The 16,365-nt window shown below is 33.8% G+C and overlaps 2 protein-coding genes and 1 pseudogene across 4 annotated transcripts; 2 read left to right on the plus strand and 1 right to left on the minus strand.

The window, feature by feature from the left end:
• Window positions 2,331-4,923, plus strand: LOC109336418 (annotated as a pseudogene).
• Window positions 5,042-12,265, minus strand: LOC109336417 (acyl-CoA-binding domain-containing protein 4-like). Of its 3 annotated transcripts, none has more exons than XM_019573005.1 (14): window positions 12,102-12,265; window positions 11,489-11,605; window positions 11,268-11,345; window positions 11,074-11,187; window positions 10,849-10,915; window positions 10,653-10,714; window positions 9,356-9,495; window positions 9,108-9,234; window positions 7,537-7,651; window positions 6,961-7,049; window positions 6,524-6,607; window positions 5,816-6,136; window positions 5,675-5,734; window positions 5,042-5,588 (listed from the first exon to the last, which is right to left on the minus strand). In XM_019573005.1, exons 2-14 carry the CDS (start codon window positions 11,582-11,584, stop codon window positions 5,403-5,405), a joined length of 1,539 nt encoding a protein of 512 aa, XP_019428550.1. In that variant the 5' UTR covers window positions 11,585-11,605; window positions 12,102-12,265; the 3' UTR covers window positions 5,042-5,402. The 3 variants fall into 3 exon arrangements, with proteins under 3 accessions (XP_019428550.1, XP_019428549.1, XP_019428551.1); XM_019573004.1 differs by having other exon boundaries at window positions 11,489-11,686; XM_019573006.1 differs by having other exon boundaries at window positions 9,356-9,491; window positions 10,649-10,714; window positions 11,489-11,686.
• LOC109335305 (peroxidase 65-like) lies at window positions 14,858-16,219 on the plus strand. The gene has a single exon (XM_019571438.1). The coding sequence runs from the start codon at window positions 15,001-15,003 to the stop codon at window positions 15,967-15,969; it is 969 nt and encodes a 322-aa protein (XP_019426983.1). The 5' UTR covers window positions 14,858-15,000; the 3' UTR covers window positions 15,970-16,219.

Genomic DNA, 16,365 nt, shown 5'->3' on the forward strand with positions numbered 1-16,365 from the left:
AATGCGAGCCGCTCATAAGCATAATTTAAGGAAAAAATTAGAAAATTTCAAATAAGTTATGATGTAATGTGATTTTTAATATCTAAAAAAATTGTAATCTAATGTGATTTGTTTAACTTCATATAAAATATTAAAGTTTTTGTTAATTTTTTTACTTCAACTACTTTATTTAATTTTATTTTATTTATATATAATTTTTTTAATTATTCAACAATGCATACAAACCGCCTACAAGTCCGTTAGCCCATTTTAAAACGGGCAACACATTTAATTTTGTGCGTTAAGCCAATATAAAAAGGGCACATACAATCTCTAATCCCATCTATGAAGGGGTGTGAAAAAGGTTCAATAGGTGTACATCTACTCATCTATCATTTTTAGAGTATAATATATATGCATTGTCAGTGTAAGAATTTTATATAATCAGTGTATTATTTATCATTCATTTGACATTTTTTCAAGAGTATTAGAAATAAACGATGAATGATGTATTGATAGTGTATAAATGTATACATTTTTTCCTTTTATTTTTATAAGATGGATTTAATATTATCTCCACCTAGGACGTATTTGTGATGCATTAAGGCTTTGCTTGTGCCTCTTGGTCTCTTTTGGAATTCTTGATAGTTTCATTCGTAATCCCTCCCATTAAGTTGTTTGATTTGGAATTCTTGATAGTTTCATTGGTAATTAGTATGTAATTATTTACAACAAGTTGCTTCATACTTTGACACCTTCGAGCAAACCATACATCATAAAAGTTTTATGATTTTATAACATTTTAACACTCTAGTATAATGTTTAAAATTTAGATTTGTGATCGAGAGAAGTACCAATATGTCAAGGTTTTGAGTCTCTTAAACCGTATTACGACTACAATTATGGTCATATCAACATGTATCTGCAATTGTTCTAATTGTTAAGGTCTTTAAAATGACATTACAGTCATATATAATAATAATTATATTCCCCCTCACTCCACTTTCATATCAAACAAGTGATTTTTTTTTGTTTTCTTTCCCTTACCGTCTCATCCCCACCCGTCCTTGGAACCAAACATAAAGTTTGAGACATGGGTCAATATTCCAATTCCAATTTAGTGCATTGGAGCTCAAAGTGCTTAGGGAGTGGAAAGTTTCACCGTTCATTTACTCATATTTATTACTCAACATTCATATCACTTGACCAAACAATTCGCCTCCTCTCCCCCATCCTCATCCTACTTTGTGTCTCTATTCAATTAAAAAATTTAATTTAATTAAAAATAAATATTATAATAATATAAATTAATATTTTTACATTATTCTATGTAGTTTGTTTGGTTAAGTATATGAGAACATAATTATTTTGGGATAGATGATTTTAGATGTTTCCCATGTATTATTTTTGTTCAAAAAGAGGACAATGAAACTATAAAACTATAAATACAGTTTTTAATTTATTTCTAATTTAATCTTTAGCATACCATGTGAATGAAAGCTGGTTTGCTGATACAAGAGAAGCTAGGGGTGACTAGCTGACCATACCACTAATCTAGTTTAGCCCGACCATGATCAACCTTAATTATGGTTGAGTTTCATCTGGTCTAGGGATAAGTATGATCCAAATCAAGTCTTAAATATAGTCGGACTTCATCTAGTCTAGAGACAATCATAACTCATCCCATCGTAACTCATTTGTTATGTTATTATGTGCATGTTCAATTGCATAGATATCTCTTTGGCTCAAAGTGTTGTTAATTATCTATTTTTATCATATATACATATATGTAAGTGACTAATAATATATTTACATAAATATAATTTCACATGTTAAATTATGTATTATTCATAATAAATAATAATGAGAACACTTTAACTAAAAGGGTATGTGTTATATTTAATCGAATCTAGGATTGAATTCGAGTTCAGAAGCTGATCTGATCGCCAACTGGGGACAGATTACCCTTCCAGTCTAGGTTCGGGTTCAAAAAATAACTTAAACATTCAAGGTCAAGTAAAAGTAAAATCTTACTAGACCCATGTTCACATTTAGGACACTCAACTCATTTCAACAACAGTTTTAGGCTCCATATGCGGATGTAAACCACTTGTTATTAATAATTAAGTGTTTTTCAATCACAATAAATAATAGATAAAGTAATATTTCTTATAACAAAAGATTAGCTCATGTCTTCTTGGCAGGTCCAATAAAATCCAGAAAAACATATGTAATTTTTTTGGGAATGTTAACTAGTATATCAAGACAAGTTAAGATAGTAAAATAGGTGGTTTCATGAATTTAATATTTCTAATTTAATTTTTCTTGTTATTTTCCTGGATAAGTGTCCTAAAAGTATTGGCACCAGAAGTTTTTATCTTACTTACAACTTCCTAGTTAACAATGCGAATCCTAGTATTTGTTGAAGAAAAGGCTAGTATAAATATTTTGTGTATATTTCACACTCACTTTGCTAAAGCCTCACAACATTGCCACTGAATATTTGCTTAGCACATCTATCAATTTTGAAGAAAACAATGCCAACACAGAAAATTCGGCCATCCATTGAAGAAGAATCTAGGAAGTCTCAACCTTCATTTGATAAAAGGAGTGGCTATGATTCAAGAACAAGCATTTATCACCCTCTAGATACATTTGATACCAAGCATGAAATTTCAACAAGGCTTGACATCAACACTGCTAGTCTTGTTCTATCACAATTTCCACAAGGAGACCTTGCTGAAGCAACACTTGCATTCATTGATTCAGGTAATAATCAGAACATAAGTTATGGCGAGCTTAGCCGATCTACTTACTCCCTTGCAAAAGCTTTGTACCATTCACTTGAGATTAGGAAAGGTGATGTGGTGTTGGTGTTGTCCCCAAACTCAATCTTGTATCCTTCCATATGCTTAGCTGTGTTATCAATTGGAGCAATTTTGACCCTTGCCAGCCCCCTCAATACCGACTCTGAAATTGCGAAGAAAGTACACAATTCGGGTGCTAAACTTGCCATTGCAGCACCAGAGGAATTGCACAAATTGGTCCCAACCGGGGTGCCTACACTGCTCACAACTCATCCATCTGATGGTAAAATGCGAACGGTTGAAGAGTTGATAAAAGGCTGCTATAATTCACTAGAGTTGCCACAAGTTCATGTTCTGCAATCAGACACTGCTGCTATACTTTACTCTTCAGGGACTACAGGTGTAAGCAAAGGTATAGTTTTGACACATGCGAATCTCATTTTCGGTATTAGAATACTCTGCTGGTTTATTTATGCAATGGAATCCCAAGATGATGTTTTCTTGGCCTTCCTTCCAATGTTTCACATCTATGGACTAGTTTTCTTTGGATTAGGATTGTTGTCTATTGGTGTTACAACAATTTTGATGCAGAAATTTGATTTCCAAGCTACGCTTGTCGCGATCCAGAAGTACAAGTTACTCACCTACCAGCAGTGCCACCAGTGGTCCATGCACTTGTGAAATATGCAAGCAAAAACAGTTATGACTTGTCGAGCCTTAGAAGGGTGTCGACGGGTGCTGCAACTTTGAGGAAGGAAGTGTCATTGGAGTTTAGAAAGATGTTTCCTTGGGTTGAACTAAGGCAAGGTTATGGTCTAACAGAAAGTACTTGTATGGTGACATATTTTGTGACGGATAAAGATTCTATAGCTCATCCAGATTCAAGTGGGAAGCTTCTTCCAATATTTTGTGCAAAAATAATAGACATTGAAACAGGGAAGCTCTTGCCTCCTCAAAAGGAAGGAGAATTATGGCTGAAAAGTCCTTCCATTATGAAAGGATATCTCGGAAATTCGGAGGCAACAACAGCAACAGTTAATTCAGAAGGGTGGTTGAAGACAGGTGATCTTAGTTATATTGATGAGAATGGATTTGTTTATCTAGTTGACAGAATAAAAGAGCTAATCAAACACAATGGGTATCAGGTACTTAAAGCCAATTCACAATAGTTTCAGTTTTGTTGCTCTAGATGTTCAATTAGAATATCAGTATTATTTTAAAATTACATTTTTCTGAAGTTCTTATAATTCTAAAGTATGAAAATGAGTTTAAGAACCCAAAGACGTTTGTTCTGTTTTCTTTGATACATATGTGGTTGGTTGTGTTAGGTGGTTCATGCAAAACTAGAATCTGTGCTGCTAAGTCATCCACTTATTCTTGATGCAGGAGTTATACCTTACGTTTCCCTCTGAATATTTTTGTTAAGATTTCTCACATTGGACGGTAAAACTGTCAAACCTTTGCTTATAATACTAAGGCATCCCTCACTCCTTTCGGGTTGAGTTCGACCTAGTGAATTTAACAATTTTCATTCTCTCTACGGCTTTCTAAGCTGCTAATATATGTTGCAGGGTTGAAGATGAAGAAACTGGACAAATACTAATGGCATATGTGGTGAGAGCAGCTGGTTCTGAGCTCTCAGAGGACCAAGTCATTCAATCTGTTGCAGGCCAGGTTACTATTGGCTATAACCTCTTCTATTTCATATGTTCACCTTAATTAGTTTCTATTTAGTTTTTGACTTGCTGTTAGTTTGAAAATTCTCAGGTGGCTCCATATAAGAAAGTGAGAAGAGTTAGTTTCATTGAGACTATTCCAAGAACAGATGGTGGCAAGATATTACTCAAGGATCTTGTTTCTCTAAGCAAACATCAGATATCATAATAAGTAATTAGTTGCGCAAGCATCTTATTTCTGTTTTTATGATTTTTTTTTTAATTAGTTGTCATCTTTTTATTGGTTTGGTACACAATGAGATACAAAATCTTGGGACATGTGATCATCGTTCATATTTCCACCCTTTTTATTTTTCTTCTGTGTGGCACATCAGATATCATAATAAGTAATTTAATAAACCTCAAGAAATACAGATTTTTTGGAAAGTGAATGCATAATTGCAGTTGCTAGTTCTACAATTCTTTAGTGTAAATGGATTTGGGCTAAAAAGAAAAGAATGAACACACCAAACACAGTGAAAGCAGAATTAAACTTAGTAACTCAAAATAAATCCTTTTATAGTTTTGCAATTTTAGTATGCAAACAAATACTACCAGTATATTCAAATCCTACACAACTCAGATTGCAGGTTATCCTTTCACATGCATTAAAGACATACTCAAATGAATGGGATCAAAGAACATTGTATACAAATATATAAATAAACGGGATAAAAGTATCACACAGAAAAATAAACCTGTTCAAGTACTAAATACAAAAAGCTACGTACCCATCTCTGAAAGTCTCAGATCATCCCTTCAAAATTGGACATCTTATCCATCATGCATTTCAATTTCAACGCAGAAGATAACAATATAATCAATTGAACCAAAAGAAATCAATGCAATCTGTTGCTTATAAGAAAGTTGAAGTTCCCAAGACTCAACTCCCAAATCCATTTTAGTTGGTATTGCTCTCACCACTCCCACCAAGCCATCGCCAAACCCCACCAGAACTCTGCCGCTGAGCAGTTGCAGCATGCTCCATTTCCTGGTCCAGGGCAGACTTCTGATTACGAAGAGCCTGTACCTGATCTTCCACAGACTGCATTGATTCCAGCATGTTTTGGAGTTCTGCAATCTTAGCCTGCAAACAAACACCACCAATATACGTGAATCCTCCACAACCCCAAAACAGTAATATACCTAAAAAAAAGTAAAGTGAATTTATACCTCCAGGTTAAGGCATCTTGATCTTTCACCTACAAGTTGTCCCTGGACAGATTGGAGTTCCTGAAAATACATATTCGATGATGACAACTACAGCTGCATATTAAATTACAGTGCACCTCCACATGAAAATTGTAATATTACCTTGGTCAGCTCAGCATGAGTACTATTTACTTCGTCTATTTCACCTCTGAGCTTTGAATTTTCAGCCCCGACTTCTGCAATTGACAATTCCAATAACCGTTTTTCTTCTTTAATGGCCTCACTTTTAACTGTGACATCATCTAGACGATGGCCATTTAGAGATGGCTTGGAAATTATATCATCTACTTGTGTGAAATCCAACTTCTCAGATTTAGATAAGGCATATGCGGAAGTAACAGAAGCTGCTGCAGCAGCGGCAGCTGGTGATTGGAAAATCTTGGGACGTAAGGAGTCCCTTGCCTTGGACCTCAAAACAAAAACCTAAATTTGAAAGGGGACCATTAGCCACAGAATATCACACCAACGTTTTGATTGAAAAACTTGCACATGTAAAATTAGGAAATTTAGAATTTATAGCATAATCTGCCATCAAATATGGCATAATCTGGCATTTAGAGGAACCCAATTCAAACAATCTACGTTATACAACAACCAAGCCTTATCCCATCAGATGCTACATGGATAATTGATACCATTGAGCTCAATAAATATTACTTATTTTCAATAAAAGCAATTTACTGTCTTTCCTCTCAAGAAGCAAGCACTCAATCAGCTAAGCATAACAACGTCAGCACATTGCAAATAAGATCAATCCAAGAATAGAATCTTTGCAACGGCTAGAATAGACGAAAAGGTTATATCACATACCTCATTGCTATACCTCCCATTATAGCCACCAAAAGCTAATAAATATTTTTCTCCATCAATCAATGCTGAGCAAACACTAAGACCCTGATAAGCAATAGAGAGAGTATGCATTAACATAAGAGTTTAATATCTATGCACTATCGGTGTAAAGATTTATACATAGTGAGTACATCATCTATCATTCATTTGGATTACTTTTTTTTGAAAAGTTAATGATGATTAAATATGAATGGTGGATGATGCAATGACAGTGTATAAAACTCATATACCGTCAATGCATATATATTTTTCCTCTTAACATAACATGTCAGTTGATATATATATACATATATGGCAGGCTACTGTAATATAGATATTGGAAAGAAAGAAATGGAATCCAATATAAAATGCTCATGAAAATATTAAGAAAAATAAAAAATAGATTTTAGAGTAAATACCTCACTAGAAAGTGGATCCTTTTGCTTTACAACAGTTAACACTGACCAAACAAGCTTAGACATGCTCAAAACCAGGGTTTCGGGGCAACCTGTTTTAAAATTTCTATAATCAGTCATCCGTAGTGTTTTCATGAAATATTATATGTGCACTCGAAATTAATTTTATATTTACTGACCCCTTTCACTTTTAAACAGTTTCTTATGATTAATTTTATGGTTTTAATAGAAACAAGGAGGCTAAAATTTTGTGACAGTGGATAGTTTATGAAATTCTCTGGTGTATTTAGTTGAAGCAGAATACCCATATTCTTAATAAGAGTCCCCCCACCACCACAGATTTGCTTGAAGATGGGGTCGTTTTTATGGGTTAACGCTAGTGCTACACTCAAGCTGTCTGGAGGATGTCATTTTTCTAACATGCACATAAAGTGAACTTCCATGCATCTTGATTCTCTCTTTTTGTCACTTATATTTCTCCTAATTTTCTATTTTAAAGAATATCTTGTCTGCTGCCCTCCAGTTGTATTTTCACTCTTTCACTATTACTATTTTTTAAATAAGAAAATAATTGCACACCACTTTTGTTATCTCCGCCGCCAACAATGAACCAGCTTCCATCAACAGTGATACCAGCATGTCCAGCCCTAGGAGATACTAAATCTCCTTGAATTTGTGGTTGGGACCATTCCATCTGAATCAAATGAGACCATTAGATCATTAATGCCAACTTAGTAAACTTCAAAGAGTTAAACAAAAGCAACTACGAAGATCCATGGCCAAAAGTCAAGCAATTTCCAGGAAAAGGAAACATAAACCTGACTAGCCTGAAGTTTACAAGGATATTGAAATTGTTCTTGCCTTCTTTTCATGGATTGCAGGGTCTAGAAAAACTTAATAAAACAATAAATATTATATTTCTAATTAAACATGTTCCAATTCAAAAGCCAATGTATGTAAGGAGATGTCTCTAAATAATAGTAGCAGGCTAGCAATCAAGCATAAGACAGCATAGGAGTTCCAAATATATACAGTAGCCATCATCAATAGCCAAGTTTGCTAGTTGTCAGCTTTGTGAAGCCTCAAATGGAAGGAAACTTCAGAAAAAGATGCACAAATACTTCACATAAATTTTGTTTTAAGAAAATTGCAGCTGAAGCAAGCAAGTCTTAGCCAAGCCGAATTTATGTTGCAGGAAATCAGGTGCCAGAACAATGTGAATACTTAACCATTTATGTGCAGATGCAGAGCTACATTAGCTACACGTTCTTGATTCTTCTAAAAAGAGTATAATTACCACTTCAAACAAAATACACTAGCTTGAAAGAAACTTAAAAGACTTTCAGTCAATAATGCAAAATGCCTTTTACCTAGCCACTTGCTCGTTGAACTTTAAACTAAAATTAACCTAATTGTTTCAGGAGGCAAAGCAGTTAGCAAAACTAACTTGTTATTCAAATAATTTTAGGTCCCTAACTCCCTATACATCATTGAATGTTAGAATTACAGGGACGAGACAGGAATGTTAGAGAAAATACTTCATCAGAGTCAGTTCCTTTCATATGTTCTTATCTATGTACTAAAATAAAAATCAGACACCGAGATTTAAATAAATTTAGCACCAGTAGTTGTTGGTTCAGGTTCATATAAACAGTTAAAAGTGTTTCTTTAACAACAATCATCAAAGGACCTAGAATAACTATACCATTTAGACGAAAAAGAAGAAATTTTATGACAGAAAAAAGAAAGCCTTACTAGACATTCCTCTGCAACACAAAGTAGTAGAAAACAAAATGACATCTCTACAGGACAAACTGGTAGACAACAAAATCAGATTTTTCTTCTTTTTTAAATGGTAAAAAAAGAACTCCTGAATCTCTAAATATCATTCTAACATTCCTATGTTCTGAAAAACGATTGTCCATCCATTGGCAGTAGTCCAAAATGAACCTCAATAAAAACCTTTTTCTCATAATTGCTAATTAGAAGCAGACAGAACATGTATCATATCATTCATATGAAGATTCAGTTTTGTATATATGTATGTAATACAGAATAACTGATCACACCAAAATGGACGAACAAGCTTAATAATATTTGATTTAATTCAACATGTGAAAAAAGAAAGTTGCAATAAAATATCCACTTACTGTTTGCATGTCTAATAAATGAAGATCATTGAAGAAGACAGAATGAGAGCAACCACCGAAAATCAGAAGGTACCGCTCTCCATGTATAGCAGTTGCATGATCGTATCTAGGAGTTGGAGGTGTCTGCCTATCAAAATGCAACAAAGTAATATGGTTGTAAAACACTTTTCCAAAAGCTTGAAAGGCGTGTTCTCTGAAATTAAGATAAATTCTACCTTTATAAATAACTTTTTAAAAAATCTACTTACGTAGTCTTTATCAAATCCCAAGTCATACTTTCCAGATCAAGAACATGGACATCATTCAAAAGCTTCCTGCTCATGTCTTCTCCTCCAAACAATATCACTCTTGAACCAACCAGTGTCGCAGACTGTCCCGTACGAGCTTTCTGGAAAATAATTTAAAAAGTCAAATATGTAAACCACAATCAAAGTGACTCCCACACTGCAAATATAGACATTGAGAAGAAACTTCATACATATTGAATATCCTACTACATGCATAATCCAAAAAATAATAAGCAAGATAAAGAAGGCACAATAACAACAACCAAACATTATTCAACTTTATGCGTTTGGTATAGATTGTGTTTTTAGATTATGATTATAATCTGAGGTTATAAACTGAAAAAATAAACCAACCCATCAAACTTGAACATATTGCATTTTACTTCTTTTTCTTGGTTTATATTAGAGAAAAACTCTGAAACAGACGTTGAACCTTGAGAAATTATACGAAGTTGAGCTCATAATTGATGACTCCTACTTTTGGTATGGGTATTACAGAAAACACGCAGCTCACTCCATAACTGCCACGAGTAGGTACAACCTACAACACGGGGCTGCAGAGACTCTGCGATAAAATTGAGGAACCACGAGAAAACAGTTTGATCATGTTCCTTCCAACTGGAGAAACCAGGGTTGCCACAATTTAGGTCCCAATCGATTTCAGAGAGAAATCATGTGGGAACATCAGAAGATTGAACGAATTACAGAGCTCTGTTCGCTTTGAGAACCGCCAACATGAATTGGCTCCACGTAAGGTAGTTTTTCTCTGTCAACTTCGTCATTGGAACTGGAAGTGAGAGCGAGGGAGAAATAGCTTGAACCGGAGCACCAGAAGGCATCGATGGTGGAGAAGAAGCAGTTAAGAACAGAGAGGAAAAACGAAAAATGAACTAGAGAGAGAGAGAAAGAGAAGTTGCTAACTTGTAATCTTTGTATTTGATAATTCCAAAATTAGTTACAATTAGAAGGTTCGCACATCTATTTATAGATGCTGAGATAGCTTCTTAAACAAGCTATCAGTTATCTAGACTAACTAACTATCATTACAAGGAAACTGGAAACTAGATTAACTATCTTTAGTCATATTCTCTAATACACCACCTTGAAACTGGACTAACTCTCTTTAGTCCTATTCTCTAATTTACCAAAATCCAAATTTTTAGTAAAACCATATAAAGTTGGATATAGAAGATTTTAATCAAATAGATCTACACTCAAGGACAGAACTTCAAACTGTTACATCAATAGACACACTTACTGGAACACTTCCAGAAGTCTTAATAACTCCAAACTGGTATGTTTCAATGTCAATGTATCGAACTGCAAGAAGTCCAATGAGCATAGTGAGTTTCCCAAGTAAGATGTGTTATAGTTATGCTATCCACAAATATGAAATACATCAAGAACTTCTATGTTTTTATCCACATTATAAGAATCACTGATCAGAGACTAACCCATTAATTTATCAGAAGAATCCTTTGAGCTGCCACCAAGAAGAAGTAGTTTCTCCCCCCACCTAATCTGTGGAAATTTCAAATCTTTATCATCAACCATCCTGATGGTTACTAAAACTCATGACTCATCGATGGCAAACAGAAGAAAGTAAGATTAGACACTATTATATAACATATGTGTGTGTGCACGCACATATAAAGAGAATTGTGCATACAAATTCTTACCATACTGTGACCAGATGTGAGAGGATGAATCTGTTGTGAGCTACTGTCATCATCTTCTCCAGTATTTGCTTCTAGTCTAATAGAAGACCATGTCAAACTTCGAAGGTCAAAAACCTGCAAACACCTAAACCACATGACCAACTACAAAGAATCTAAGATTCATAAGCATGTGAGCATAAGTGCATGACCCATGCCTGAACATCAGATATGTGCCGACCATTACGACTCCCACCAGCAATGTACAGTTTTTCATCAACTACTGCTGCAGCATGCTACAATAAAAGGACAAAAAAACATGGAGTAAGTATCCATAAAGAGGACTAACTTGATGGCCATTGTGTCTTTGGAGGACTAATTAGACGTTTTATCGTATTTTTTTAAAACTAACAAGTTAGAGGGAGAGGGAGAGTTGTACCTTGTAGCGTGGAGGTGGACGCGGACCAGAAACAGGGATTGGTACCCATTCATCATATGAGAGCTCCTTATACCAATTGTTTATAGTCACATCCATTTCTCTACGGGTCTCTTCACTCTGCAGAAACAACAACAACTCTTTCAATTCAAATTCACCTTAATTCTCTGTCTCCCACTTCTTCACGTTACAAAACCTTAACTGTAATCTATGAAGCACCGACAATGCAATAACCTTTATGTATCCGTGTCCGATACGTGTCTGATTCTGATACTCTTGGACACTTCATGGATACGTACCCATAGTGTTTCGAAATTATTTGTTTGAAAAATAAATAATTTACAAATATATCATATCCAACATTTTCAAGAAAATGCGTATGTCTTATTGGTATCAGTGCTTCATACACTGTAATAATCAATAAAACCATTGGAAATGAAAAATTCTCTAGAGCAAACAACACACGCGAAATCTTGTGCTACAACTATCACATCAAATCATCATTGATTATACCAAAATTGATTCACTAGCATTACTCTAAATTCCTAATAATATGTTCGAGTTGTGAAATTTGAAATTGAGAAATGGATTCGAAAAGAAAAGATTAGAAACAAACCTGCTATTGAAATAGAGAGATGTGAGATCTGGAAACGTCGTCGTTTAGATTTGAGGGAGTTGGACGAGACGGTGGCGGATCCCCTATTCCGGCGAAGGATGAAGAGGCACCGTCACGATCTCGATGGAAAACGTCGTCGGGTGATGTGTTTGAGTCGGTGAATACAATACACAACAACAACAATAACAACAGAATAAACGTTACGTCATGAACTTAATATGAACTCCACTTTTAACTTGCAACTTCTACCTTAAGGTAAAAGCTTAGAAGAAGAAGAATATTGGTAAAAATAAAATTGAGTTTAAGTAAAAAAAAATAGGAATCAAATTTTTGGGTAAAAGATAGTATTATAAAAAAAAAATTGGTTCATCAGCATTTTTGTGTGTATCGTTATTAAAAAATTGTACCAAAAAATTTTAAATGGAAATCAAGTTGGTATTAGTTTTTTAGTCCTAATTTTTGTAGTAGATTCATAATTTTTAAGTATTAATTTAATTTTTGGATTTTTTAGGATTATATTAATACTTGCGAAAGTTTAAAGTATTCTCTAAAAAAAAATCCGATAATCAATCCAACTAGTGACATTCAATAACATGCATGGACTTTTTTAATTGGTTATGGGACAAAGTAACAAGTTGGACTTAAACAAGTTAATGAGCTAAAGTAAGTGAATTTTAAAAAAGTGAAATTCAAGCAGTTAGAGGAGAATTTAAAAAATGGATTTAATATGTAAATATTGACAGTGTAAGAGTTTTTTGCACTATTAGTAACTTATCTATGTTGATTTGTTAACTATCATTGATTTTCAAACAAAAATAATATAAATCAATGATGAATGATGTATTGATAATGTAAAAAACTTTAAACTATCAGTGTATAGATTTCAAACTCTTTAAAATAATCAATCTGAGTTAATATGAGTAAGAACATGTTTTTAGGCATAACTCATGTGTGTGCATTCATGCTAAATAAATACAGTGTGCTTGTTTTTTTGTATGATGGAAATTATAAGAGAGGAAAAAAACAACAACTAGGAAAACAAAAGAATATCCAAGCCGATGGAACTAAAATCCAGGTCTTGAACTCCTCATAAAAACGAGATCCTAACTTAGCCATGAAATCTGACATTATATCAGTTTTTTTGACAACAAATTTAGTCTCTATTGTCCAATCATGTGCTAGTCAAGACCGAATATTGTTGGTTATAGATAAAATGTGTGAAGTTCTTAGTGTAAAATTTTTATAATCATATTATTGCATTTTAAAATATCATTTTGTAATGAGTATCCTCCAAGCATTAATTACGGAATAGAGGAAAATTTGTATAAAAAATTTAAATCATTTAAGTTTCAATGACTCAAATTTATGATTTATTTTCAAGGTAAAGTAATCTTTACTTTCTTATATAATATCCTAAACATTAATAAGATGTTTATCTAATTGTATAAAATTGTAGTGGATTTTTAAATACATAAAAAAATCAAAGGTTCATCTCCTATAAACGACACTTGTTGAGAGTCCACATATTAAAAAATAGATTAATTCTTTACTTATAGAGTGAGAGAATATTCTTGATCATACCAAAAAAATATGATATCCTAAACACATTAATTAACATTCTATTTATTTGCAATAAATATAATAGAACTCAAACATTAAAATGACAGGGAAAGGAAAATGAGGAATAGGATAGGGTAATTAAACCATAAGGGTGTAGAGGGAGTAAGGGAGAGATTCTTTACAATAATGTGAAGTGTGAACCCCTTTTGGGAAGGACAAAAGGGATGCTTATGGTGTCACTTATGACTTCCTAGAAAGAGACGTATGGGAATAATACATATTTATTTGGAATAAGATCATTCATAGTCCAAATTGAGGGAAAATGATACTCTGTTTTAAGATAATTTTGTTTCCATATACTTAGTCAACTAAACTATATAGAATAATGTAAAAAATATCAACTTATGTTATTATAATATTTCTTTTTAATTAAGTTAAATTTTTTAATTGGATGAGGACATCAAGGAAAACGAGAATAAGGACATATGATTCTCGTCCAAATTGCATATTAAAACTCCTCATATCCAATAGTAACTTTTAATTTTTGATATAGAAATTTGTGGTTGGTTAAAAGGGAACTATGAATCATTTGAAAGTACAAATGATATCACCCAAAAATTTCCTTTTTCGATATTTTAGTGAGAAAATATCATTTCTTCTCAATTATGCTAAGATAGACAAAAGATAATAAAATTTGAAGTGGGTAGATTTTGTGAGCCTGAGCTTCTCCCCTTCTATAATTTTGTTTTTTCTAAATGGATAATATAATTTTAACCTTCAATATGGTATATTTTATTTTATGTGGAAAACAAATAAAGGAGTGGGATGAGAAGTATATATTCCACAAAACAAAGTCTTCCTTTGGAGAACAACATTCTACGTCCAAAGACCCATTGTAAACACAAAGCAACGAATATAAGCTAGAAATCCACACAAATATGTAGGATATTGCTCTAGCCACCCATGACTCATTCTTCATATAAGAACAACAATGGTTCCCATCATCATAATTTCATTATCTAATCTCTCTCTAATTTAAAAATAGTGTATACAGAAATTGATTGACCAAGCAAAAATAGCAAACCAACAAAACCAACCAATAATTATTCAATTGAAATTCAAAGTCACAAACAAGTTAAATAGAAAATCTCCTAAAACCTCTCTCATCCACACTTTCCACCACCTTTTCTCCCTCCTCACATTGTTCCAAAACTTCACAACATTTGCATCCCTTTTGTTCTTCCCTAAAGGGGTTCACATTCTCCTTTGCAAACAAACCAAAAAAGAGAGAGGAAGAGAAAAACATTGTAGAGAATCTTTCCCTTCCTCCCTCTACCTTATGGCTTACCCTATCCTATTCCTCATTTTCCTTTGCCTGCCACTTTCTTCAGCCAAACTAACCCTTAAATACTACAATGCAACATGTCCTGACTTTGAAAAAATTGTAAGAGAAAACGTGTTCAACAAGCAAAGTGCTGTTCCAGCCACTGCACCAGGGCTTCTCAGAATGTTTTTCCATGATTGCATCACAGATGGTTGTGATGCTTCCATCCTTATTGCATCTAGTGCATACAACCACCACACGGAGCGCGACGCTGAACTCAACGCTGCGCTCTCGGGTGATGCATTCGACATCATTTCGAGGATTAAGAATGATATGGAGCTGGCATGTCCTGGGATTGTGTCATGCTCAGACATTGTTGCACAAGCAACAAGGGATCTTGTAAAGATGGTTGGTGGGCCATACTATAATGTGAGGTTAGGGAGAAAAGATAGTAAAGTTTCTGATGCTAAAAGAGTTGATGCAAGCCTTCCAACTACAAAGATGACAATGGATCAAATAATAGAGAAATTCACAGCAAAGAAATTCAGTATTAGAGACATGGTTGCATTGACTGGTGCACACACAATAGGGTTCACACATTGTAAGGAATTTAGTGATAGGATCTACCCTACAGTTGACCCTACATTGCACCCAAAGCTAGCTGCTGGTTTGAGACAAATTTGCCAGAACTACACTGTGGACACATCAATGGCAGCATTCAATGATGTTAGGTCACCAAGCACTTTTGATAATGCATTCTTCAAGAATGTACTCAAAGGGTTAGGGCTATTAAGAACAGATTATCTTTTGAGTGTTGACCCTAGAACAAGGCCTATTGTGGAGGAGTATGCAAAAGATCAACAAGCATTTTTCAAAGATTTTGCTAAGGCCATGGAGAAGGTTTCTGTGTTGGGAGTGAAGACTGGTCATAAAGGAGAGGTGAGGAATAGGTGTGACCAATTCAACAATAATATTCATGCATGAAGAAAAAAAATAAGTTTTTGTTTTGTTTTTGATATTGTTTATTCATGGAGAAAAAAGAGTTTAAAAAGGGGTGTGATGAGAAGATGCTGTTACAGTTTCCCTGCTAAGTGCTAATATTTGTGACTTGGTGTTGCTATTAATGTGAACAAAACCATATATAAGATGATTATGTGAATGGAAAGTTCACCTGGTGAATATATAGACCTTGTTGTAGTTTAGAGATTAACATTATTCATGATCATGGTGCTTTTAAATTTTTGGCCTGATCCTCAATTATTGAATAAAATATGGGGGTTTGAAGTTCATATATTTTAATATGTCATTCTATTTTCTCCGATACGAGATATCCACTTTAGTCACGGATTGGTCTTAGAGAGTGAATAAAAAGTTCATTGT

Source organism: Lupinus angustifolius, chromosome LG20, assembly GCF_001865875.1.
Source record: "Lupinus angustifolius cultivar Tanjil chromosome LG20, LupAngTanjil_v1.0, whole genome shotgun sequence".
In the NCBI taxonomy this organism is placed as follows: domain Eukaryota; kingdom Viridiplantae; phylum Streptophyta; class Magnoliopsida; order Fabales; family Fabaceae; genus Lupinus; species Lupinus angustifolius.